Source organism: Lipotes vexillifer, unplaced genomic scaffold (genome assembly GCF_000442215.2).
Source record: "Lipotes vexillifer unplaced genomic scaffold, Lipotes_vexillifer_v1.1 scaffold479, whole genome shotgun sequence".
In the NCBI taxonomy this organism is placed as follows: Eukaryota; Metazoa; Chordata; class Mammalia; order Artiodactyla; family Lipotidae; genus Lipotes; species Lipotes vexillifer.
In genome coordinates, this window is record NW_006796443.1 from 2,814,810 (window position 1) to 2,825,982 (window position 11,173).

The 11,173-nt window shown below is 41.6% G+C and overlaps 1 protein-coding gene across 2 annotated transcripts in view; it reads right to left on the reverse strand.

The window, feature by feature from the left end:
* Positions 1–11,173, reverse strand: part of ENOX1 (ecto-NOX disulfide-thiol exchanger 1) — a 309,422-nt gene that overhangs the window by 225,839 nt on the left and 72,410 nt on the right. For both annotated transcript variants that reach the window (XM_007468621.1, XM_007468620.1), the window contains exons 2-3: positions 1,390–1,533; positions 407–544 (exon numbers count right to left, since the gene is read on the reverse strand). In XM_007468621.1, coding sequence (XP_007468683.1) covers positions 407–544; positions 1,390–1,402 — 151 coding nt within the window. In that variant the 5' untranslated portion in view covers positions 1,403–1,533. The remainder of the gene's footprint in view (positions 1–406; positions 545–1,389; positions 1,534–11,173) is intronic.

Here is an 11,173-nt window from a genome sequence, read left to right on the forward strand (position 1 = left end):
TCTTTCCCTGTTTTTAACATGGGAACATGAACAAGAGCCACGCCCACCCGTAAGTGTTACCTGTCTCAAAGAGAAGGCTGTGGAATCAAATGGCGTAACGTCCGTGGGAGAGTTTTGTAAACTGGAAAGCAAATATTAGCTCTTCTATTTACCCATTTAAAATACAAAATTGGTGTTGTAGTGCCACCGGTGAGAGATAACTGCGTGTGGCTTTTTCTGAGAATGGCTGTTAGGCAGAAGAGCGAGGTGATGAGAAGAATCTCAGGCATACAGCCTGCCTAACCATGCCCCGGTCATCAGTCCCAGACCGGGCTCAACACCTGCGCGTGCAAAGACGGCCAAGGCGCCTGTCGCCCACACCCAGTGGCGTGGTTGCAAGCATCTTCCGACCCAGGAGAAAGCTTACCCGACACGAGCTGCTGTCCAGGCAACCCCACGGGAACCATGCCCAAGTTATTCATAGCGGTGGCCCAGGCGGTGGGGTCCGTCACTGACATGTTCAGCTGGGTCGTGTCGATTGCGAGACTCCCCAAACCATCGGCTGCTGTGATGGGGTAGGGGGGAAGAAACTCTGACTTAGAGTCCACAGGCAATGGTGTCTCTTTGAAAACAAATCGCATGTCTAGAGACGTGAGGCTTCGTTTAAGCACATTCCCAAACCACAAAAAATAACAGCACTGTAACCTACAGCAATGCTTTCTCCAGACGGAAACATAAAAGAGTTTCCAAATACATTCTGGGAGGAAGCTGAATGACATGCAGTTTATACTATACACAGCGTGCCATTAAGGAAGTACCCCTGGAAAAAACTGAAGAATCGCTTCCTTCTCCAGGTGAAACATTAGTTAAGTTCCCTGGTGGAGAGGCAAAGCCAGAGGACTCTCTGGGTAAAACAAGTCAATTGGCTTAGAATAAATAAATTCATCTGTTTCCCAGAGTAATTCTGAAGCAGGCACACCCTCTAACCATCTAATACAATCTCTAAAATCAGCTTGTCAAGCAGTCAAATTGGTCCTGACTGAATTTATTAAGTGTTACCTTGTAACATATTCCAACCTTTACAAACTATTTACATACGTACATTAAGGAAACGCAGGTGTCTTTCTAAAGTGACTTCCAAAATATTTCTTATAAGCAGAGGCTTTCATCGAAACAAAATAAACAAATAAATAATATTGAAGACAAATAGCACAGAGCTTAAAAAAAAAAAAAAAGTCAGCAAAATAAGTTAAATTTGACTTAATGCTCTTTTATGTTCACTAGTTCCAGAGCCTGGTTTCTTTGAGGAGCCCAGCCTCCTGGTTCAATACTTATTTTCATGGCTGGGGAGGCTTTCCACTAAGACGCAAAATGCCTTGTTTGTGTTCCGAGCTGGCCACCGACATTTACCTGCAGCCATCATCTGAGGAAGCTGCTGGGGACACTGTGTGATGCTTTCAACGCCGCCTGCATCTACGATTGAATTACGAGCATCCTGAGGGGCGGGAGTGCTTTGATGGCTGAGTGCAGGATCCCCACGGAGATCATCGGATTCTGCAAAAGGGGAAGAAGAGCAGTGCGGTGAGAAAGTGTCACCGTTAACTGGGGGAGCTCTCATGGGGAAAACTGTTGTCTATTCAAAACAAACAACCACCACCAAACAAATAAACAACAAAGAACAGCTTTCAGTGGGAGGCACAGGGGCGAAGCTGCATCCTTCTCTGGTCTTCTGGTCTTGGAGCCCGGGAGATGTGCGGGTCAACTGTCAAACCACCCGGAGCAGGGCTGGATGAAAATAAACAGCCTGTCTGTGGAGCGGCTAGTGCCTGGCCTCCTACTGAAGAGACTTCACAAACGGGACTTATCAGACCCTCACAGCCTGCTCCGCACATGACACATCAATGCAGAGGGCAGACTCGGGGCTAAATGTGATTGTTTTTAAGTTAAAGAATTAATTGATGTTGTTATTTTCGAAGACGGTCGTCTGTGAAATGTATTCAGAGAGGGAGAAAAAGTTGGGAAGAGGGAGGAAAAAGAAGCAAGGAGCTGCTCCCCGTGAGATCGGTAAAGGGCGTGCCCAAATTACAATCGTCAGGAAAGGCAAAAGGAAAGAATGGCGTGCTGCCCACCCGTCGAAGAAGACGCAGAGGGTTCTGGGGCAGCAGAGGAGAAGCATTTGTTTTCTTAGCTCTGTGACAAGATAAATTTAACTGGCCGCAATTTGTTTGGTCTGAATTTTGCCGAGAATTGCACAGCTTATATAGAAATGTATTTTTATAAGACTTTTCAAAGCACCTTTCTGAAAAAGACAAAAAACAAAACATTACTTAAAGTTACAAAGGGTCCCTCTATGTTGTACCATTTATAAAATGCTATGCCTTCTCTCCATCCTTAAAAATGCAAAGACATAGCATTCCTACGTACATATTTTAAGAGCCCTTTCGCCAGTTCAAGACTGGAAGGCAAAACCTATCACTTGGATGGCTGATCTGAGAAGTTTGAATTTTAAGTAGATTGGTAGAACAACTGAATTCGAAGTACTTATCTTTATTTAGGCACAAATTTAGCAATTTTTTTCAACTGTCTTTCTGCTAATATATATTTTAGAATTAGAGTTACAGTCTGTCAGTGTATCTAGTGCGAAGTTTGGCCCTTTTATGGTATGTGCTCTTTTATTTCTTTGATTCTTAGGTGCAAGAATCAGTGATCCTTTTGAACACTGTATTCTCAAAAAAACCAAAAACCAAACAAAAAAACCCTTACTGCCAGGTGAGTATAAGTTTAATTCAAATGGAAGCTCAGGTTTCAATATCTCAAGGATAGGTGGATACTGAGCAAATCGTTTCTACGGTCTCCACAAATCCCTAGCGCTCAGACATAGGGGAATGAGAGATGGTGGGGAATTATTTCCAATAGTCTATCAGGAAGATAAAACACCTTCATCGAGAAGTTGTGAATGATGTCAACTTTGGGAGCAAACTGTACTCAGGACAAATGTTTCAAACCTCGCATTTAGACTCTACCACCCAACGAAACTCAGAACGTGTTTATATATATTATATGCATCATTTATCCCAGGCAGTGGATGCCATCAGACAAAGAGATTCTCACCATATAAAACACACCCAAATAACATCAATACATAGCTAACCAAAATGCCTGCCCTTTAGCTAGCCACAGGCCAGCAACATTTCCGTGGTGAAACCTCAAAGCATTTTCCTCTCTCCACCTCCAGCCATTTCAGACACCAAAGCAAAGTCAGGCTACGATATGTCCATTCTTTTGCTCAAATGGCCCAGGAGGAGAGGTGCTTGAGATCACTGCAAGGTCACTATTTGTCTTACTTATCTCCCCAGTGAAGTTTAGTTGGCTGGTTCTTTTTCTCGCTCAAGTTCTCCCCAAACTGGCATCAATGCCAACTTTTTTTTTTTTTCTGTCCAATGAGTCTGAAGTTCTGGAACACTGTATCAGAGAATATCCCTTTACTTTGTAGGCTTTATGACTTGTGCCTGACTGGCCATGCTTCACTTTGCCTTTTTCGCTACGGTATTTTAGGGGTGGGGGTAGCTCTCCTTGGCTTTATACCTGTTCCAGTGTTAGCTTTCACTTTAGTGACTGTGGTATTACTAAGGGGAATCGAGTGTCCTGGTGGCCCTTAGCTTCTACCCACGCTTTCCACCTCCATTTTAAGACTGATACTGTTTCACCGAGAATAGTAACAAAACCGCTACTGTTTCATCACAAAAAGTACTGCTTCCTTGGCAAGCTGTGGTTTGCAAACCTGAATTTATCCCCTGAGAGGGTGACATTCTATGTATGACATCTCTTCAATCTCCCTACCCAATGGCTTGAATGACATACAACTTCATGCGGCTGCCATGTACCTAGAATGGTGACTCTAAAGGAAGTTCTGTCATGTCTTAGGCATTTCCAATAGACTCAAGGATGCCTTGCAATTCTTTTTTTAAGAGATTTACTTATTTATTTATTTTTGGCTGCGTTGGGTCCTCGTTGCTGGGCGTGGGCGTGCTGTGGCGAGCGGGGGCTACTCTTCGTTGCGGTGTGCAGGCTTCTCACTGCAGTGGCTTCTCTTGTTGCGGAGCACGGGCTCTAGGTGCGCAGGCTTCAGTAGCTGTGGCACGCGGGCTCAGTAGTTGTGGCTCGCAGGCTTTAGAGCGCAGGCTCAGTAGTTGTGGCACACGGGCTTAGTTGCTCCGCGGCGTGTGGGATCTTCCCGGACCAGGGCTCGAACCCGTGTCCCCTGCATTGGCAGGCGGATTCTTAACCACTGTGCCACCAGGGAAGCCCAAGGATGCCTTTCAATTCTTCAAAAATTTTAAAGTGATTTGGTTTGGGAGAAAGGTGATATTTTAAATTAATTACTACCTGGTAATTTATGAATAGTTACAAGAGTGATTTTTATACTCTACTAACATCTATTGTTCCTATTGAGTACCTGCCTCTTTAAATGATTCAAGGCCATAATGCCTAATTCATCATTCCAATGAATGTCTCTGCCTTAGTTTTCTTATTTCTAAACTATAAAAAAGATTAATATTCTTAATGTTTATTTACACACAGAGATGTGGGGAGTTAAAAATTATAGCTAATAAAGCACTTGGAATATAGTAGGTGCTAATTATTATTATTTTATTTGAAAGTGTAGTGTTTCCATTAAGGTAGCCTGGGATCTTTGTGTTCTACTGGATAATTATGTAATTAATTTTAAAACAGTGAGTAACACTTGATATTTCTAAAAGTAAGTGTTGCCCTAGTTTTCTGTGTCACATCTAAATTGTACCAGAATATTTCTTCCTTTTCACCGTTCCTTTATAAAATAATATAATGTAATTTAAAAGATGTATAAATTTTTCTCTGTAGGTTTTTCTTTTTCTACCTATGCAACTGCAAAAGATTTCAAGAGATTCATGATGAATTGTGAAATTGGAAGTTTCTATTTACAGCTTTTAGTGAAGCTTTTGTACAATCAGATGTACAAATGCCAAGGATAACAGTACAGTTCTGTCCAGGTTTCAGCTGGAATCTAACCTGTTCTTTGTTAAGGTACATTCAAGTACAAAACCTCAGACCCAATTTCACAACTGTTCAACAAGACATATTTATGCTCAGAATTTCACTGAGCTGTATCAATGGCGCAAATAGTTTTTGAAACTCACCAAGCCTAAGAAAATATTATTTGGCCTAAAAAAATGACACAGGCTCCTGCTGCTCTAAGAAACACAGCTCATTCTACCTGTCTAAGGTCCCAAGGAACACAAGGACGGACACGCGCACACGCACACACACACACACACACACACACACACACCGTGAGTAATAAAATCCTTCTGTAACTGTCCACAAAACACAGATTCCTATTAAAGGGGGGTGGAGATGAGTTAAGTCTTGAAAATTTTTCTTTTGTTAATTTAAAAGGATGATTTTGTTTGACTTAAGTCCTTAGGTTTATACCTACTTCAATAGAAGAATAATTATAGTGAGAAAATCTGATTTATTAACGTCTTGTTGAGAGTTCATTCCAAAGGAAACTTATTTCATATGACATCTGAAACTCTCTTACTTTATAGGAAGTATTCACTAGCATTATTATGGTTTATATTCTAGTAAAAAGAAAAATGCATTCCCATCCAAAGTTCTACTTTCTGCTTCTATTACTAAGAAAATATCTCACTTTGATCTCCATGTAATCAGTAGGATGTTCTCTTGAGGTTATGGAAATGCTCATAGTTTAACACAATACAGAGTATTGTTAAATAGACATTACTTACGTTTTAACCCCATGATTTTTAAGCAACCGTTTGGGAATAAGGGAGACATTTCTGCTTCCTATAATGGTAAGTGAAGTAATTCAGACTAATTCTCCCACTGAGGAACAACCAGAAGAGCCTAATGTCTTTCATCAGTTTTACAAAAATTCTCACTATTATCTCTTCAAACACAAAAGGATCACAAAGACATGCTTAAATTATGGTAGAGGATTACTAAACAGGCTTCTAAGGAGAATGGGTCCTCTTACACTGATCTAGGAGATGGGTGGAATCTCCAAGTTTCGAGGCAGAGCACAATTGCTCTGCAAAATGTGGTAAAAAAGGGGCTTCCCTGGTGGCGCAGTGGTTAACAATCCGCCTGCCAATGCAGGGGACACGGGTTCGAGCCCTGGTCCGGGAAGATCCCACATGCTGCGGAGCAACTAAGCCCGTGCGCCACAACTACTGAGCCCACGCGCCACAACTACTGAAGCCCTCACGCCACAACTACTGAAGCCCGCGCACCTAGAGCCCATGCTCCACAACAAGAGAAGCCACCACCGCAGTGAGAAGCCTGCACGCTGCAACGAAGAGCAGCCCCCGCTCGCCGCAACTAGAGAAAGCCCGCGCACAGCAACAAAGACCTAATGCAGCCATAAATAAATAAATAAATTTAATTAAAAAAAAATGTGGTTAAAAAAAAAAAAAGAGGAAAAAAAAAGGGACACCAAGGCTTAGTGCTTTGACGGGAAAGAAAGAAGGGATCTTTGGTAGCCACTCATGAGAAAAGGGGACTTCAGAGAAGAGAAATGAGTAAAGCGGACTTTTGAGGTGCTTCACTGGGAAATATACAATGTAAACCTTTCCCCTGGGCCCTCTACAGAAATGTCAGCAAAGTCTATGTTGCTACTTACTTCTTAGATGGGAGTAGTTTTTGGATGGTGGGTACCCTTTAGAGGAGAGAGCTTGAAGAGGGTTATAAGGAGGCAGCTGACAGTAGAGACTACCTAAGGTACTACGTGATAACGCATGATGAAGTTTTCACATCTGCTAAATATACAGGATGTTGGTTCTTAATGATTGATGTCTCCTGATTAGTGTGAAATAAAAGGATTAAGATTTTGAAGAAGAGATTTAAATTATATTAAAGTTTATGAGGAATTAGATTTTGTGGGGGAATTTCTGATGAAGAAAATTGCAAGGTAGGAATATTATATCAAATAAAGCTAGAAATATTCTACTCGGAAATGGACAGAAAAGTCACCTCTTGGAAACAGTATGGGCAGAGGATGGAACTGGGCTAAGATGGATTCAAGCAGTGATGGACCCTGTAGTACTTTCTATCAAAGCCATGAAATCAAAAGGTCTTCTTTAATACCTGACCTATGACCTTCTTTAATATCTTACTCACATGTTTATAAAACCACTGAACTCTTTTCAAAGGGGTCATGATGTGACACACCTCACAGCACAGTGCACCTGAGGAGAAAAATGCCATTCCTGTTCTAAGTAGTTTTTAGTTTGCCCTTTAAGGCAAGAAGACAAAGGAGGTATGTATTCCCTCCTCTGTGTTCCCACAGTGCTCTGAACCTTTCTCTACACCAGCACTTGTAACTTCATATCCTGATTAGTTGTTTATGTCTATGTCCCTAATAAACAACATGCTTAGAATGATCATGGAAACTGGCCATTTTTGCATCCCTGCAGGGAGCAAGCATAGTACCTAGAATATGCCAGATGCTCAGTATGCATATAAAATTATAATGTATTTATAAATTTAAAATGTATTTAAATCATCATATAAATTACATATATAAAATTTTATATACACACACACGCGCACACACACACACATGCACGCACACACACACACGTATGTTTTTCAAATAAATTCAGGCATAGAAGGAAGGAAAGAAGGTAAAAAGGCAAATAAGAAAGGGAAAGAAGGAAGTAATAATATTGGAACAAAAAGAAAAAATTCAGTTCCAGGGTGCAGTCTCAAAGGTTGGAGGTTTGAGAGCTAAAGAACACAAGAGGGAAAATTGCTGTTGGAAACTAGAACACAGACAAGCATCAAAGACAACTTTTTAAAAATGTTAGAATTTTCCAGATAAGCTCTTGGTGTGCTTAACAAGTCCTTCTCCAAGATCCAAGATTCCACACCTCCCTGGTAACCAATGTAGGGTCATAAGCAGGTTACAGCGATGTTCTCCTTTTGTGAGACTTCTTCCCAGCTGCTCCTTGGAGAAGCTGAAATCTATAAATAACGGCATCGCCTGATCCATTAAGTGCTGCATTCGTGTAACAAAGGCATATACCTATAGTGCTAAAGAAGTGAAATCAGGGGAAGAAAGGAAAAGTTTCAATTTGGCATGCACCACAGAGGATAAAAAGCAGGTCTGGCCATTTCTCAAACACAAAATGCCATTAAGGGTCTGTGATTACATCCTCCATTTTTCTACTTTGTCTGGTAGCCAATTTTAAACTACAGGTCGTCATCCTTCCAGCTTAGGGAGGAAATGGTTACTGAATGGATGATAAAGTTTTACCCATGACATATCTATCTTCGAAGAACTCAGTGTTGAAAGAGAAAAAGAGAGAATGAATAGGAGAGAAACAGAAGGCCTCCCTCTGTAATGATACAATCAAACAAAACAACCAACTTTGCCAAAGAGATAACTCAACCAGCACGGCAGGATAGCAGAGAGAGCCAATTATCTTTTGGTACAAAGAAAAATACTATTCGGCATTACATACGTTAAGTGTAGAGAAATGACAGAGGTAAAATGATTTTGTTTTCAGGAACTCTTTGCTTTTAAAAAAAAATTATACTTTATATTTCTAAATTGAAGAAAATAATAAAAGAGAAAGCTTGAGACCATAGGAGTAAAGTTCTTCTCTTTCCATTAAAAACAGAAAAGAAAAGAAAATAGGACTGGAAGCTACTATGATAAAAATATGTAATTTCAAAGTCTTTGTAGAGACACCTTCCATACTTAGTATATTTCAGATTTTCTGAGAAGGGCAATATTATACTTGAAGACTGTTTATGAAACATGACATGTGTCAACTGATTCCTCTCATTACAGGATACCTATCAATCAGGACAAACACACCCAAGCTCATAGAACATCAAGATTCCAACCTGAGAGTTCATCACTTCTAACTTCTCCCAGATACAAAAGTCCCCAAAATGTTTCTGACAGGCAACTGTTTCAAAATAGCCTTAACGGTTCAAAAAGTCTCCCTGCAGCAAAGCCCTTATCTAGAAAACAAGATAGCTGAGCTCCGTCTCTCAATCCTACTTGTACAGTCCTGTGTAGGCCTCGGGGCTCTTCGAGACGCTGAATAGGAACACTGAGGCATAACCGCCAAATAAGTAAGTCACAGACAAGTTTATTAAAATAAATAAGGACGTATCAGAGAATTCTTGCTTCCACTCAAACGACGAGATTTTTCCTGCTGGCACCCTCTCTGTTCTCTTCCCTTCCCATTCAAAAAATTCTACAGAATAGACAACGTAAACAGAAAGCTGGAACCTCAAGAAAGCTTCACTTGAAATGGTAAAACTACAGGCTGCCCATAGAGAGCAGCAGAGAGACCAGAGGAAGAGTCCTTTTGAGAAAGGGGGTAACGCCTCCGAAACAGACCTCAGGTGGATTTCTGGCTTCAAAGACACAGCCATCAGGAGAGGTAACCTGTATAAATCATGGATAGCGCCACAAACCCAAGAAGGTTTTTAAATTAATGCATAGTGTATTAAGGCATATCATTCACATACTGGTCTTTTCAGCCACACTTAGGTACAGAAAGTGATTTCTGGGAACATTATCTTCTTATTTAAGGGAAAGCAGAGTATATTTAACTCTATAATTTGTGCTGTTTTGTATTCATTTTTTTTTTTCATTACACACTCATTTTACACCTTGACCCAACCACGGAAAACATATTAAGCTACAAAGCGGAACATTTTAATTGTAGTGGGTGAAAAACTGACCCTTAAATGGCTGCAAACTCTAGTAAATGAGTTATCTGTTTTCCAAAAAGCCCTGATTAGAGCTCTTTAATCTATGGAAATCTACCTGCAATAAAACCTGGATCAGACCATGACCGGCCTGAGCTGGTTGCTCATCCTGTTTAATGTTTCTCACCAAGAACATATTAGTTACTCTTTAAACTAATGTGCTCTTAATGATGTCATTGCAACACAATGAATAAAGCATTAGACCCGCAGCAGTTGATCGCCCCCTGAGCAGGACACCTCACCTCTAGTGTGTTACCGGGGGCTGGAGACCTTGTTTTTTCTTCTTGAAATGAGCACGCACTGCCCTTGCTGATGCTCTGTAACCAGTGGGCAGGATAGTGGGGGCCTTGGGTTCCCTGGGATGGTTGGTCCTTTTTCCTCTTCAGGGAGTCAGAGATGGTGACATGGCGTTGGGCTAGTTGGGGGAGGGCTACTAGGACACGAGTAATGCATGTGCAGCGAGATATCCAATTGGAAAATTCTAGGCTGGCAGGGAGCATCCTGAGGAAATGGGACAAACTTTAGTTGATATTGGCTGTGTTTGGCAAGAGTCAAAAAGAGGGGGTGGGATAAATGCTGACGGGAAGGTTCCAGCACTGAAGACAAGGTTGAAGGCCACTGTAAAACACTGCTGCTATAACCATAACTCCTTCCCTTCCTTCCCTCCTCCCTCCCCTCCCCTTTCACTCCCCCCACCTCTCTCTCTTTCTCTCTCTCTCTCCTCCCATAGAAAGGTGTAAATGTGCTGCTCTACCCCACCTTCTCCCACGAACACTCATACTCTCTGACACTCAGTGCTATTTGCCCCTTAAGCATGTCTTAATAGAAACCCTTCCTCTGTACAAGGGGATGGCATTTGGAGGACTAAGCTCCTCAAATGGAATCTCTTTCTCTACTCCTATCTTCCACATCAAGAACCCATCCGGCCCTGGGAAAGTCGCCTATTTTTCTAACTACGGCTGTGTTACCAACAAGGCACTAAAGGCACCGAGGTCTACGATAATGTTGGAGGAACTGAAAATGGTTTGTGTCAACCTGCGGTGAAATGCGCATGATCAAAAGCAAATAGTTATTTAATGAAATACCTATGCATTTTGTATTATGACAACTTCTCTAATTAGCAAAGTTAATAGCCATACAGACATCGTTTGAGTTAGAAATCATTTGTAAGTGGGGCTGTGTCGCACTAGAAAAAGTCTCTGAGCCCGCACGGTTATGGAGAAGTCAGAGCTGGCTGTAAATGAAATGAGCAACTTGTAGGAAAATAATTTCAAAGGCAGAATTATAAAAACCCCGCCTGGGACTTCCCTGGCGGTCCACGCTTCCACTGCAAGGGGTGCAGGTTCAATCCCTGGTCAGGGAACTAAGATCCCACATGCTGCTCAGCACGGCCCCCCCGCCC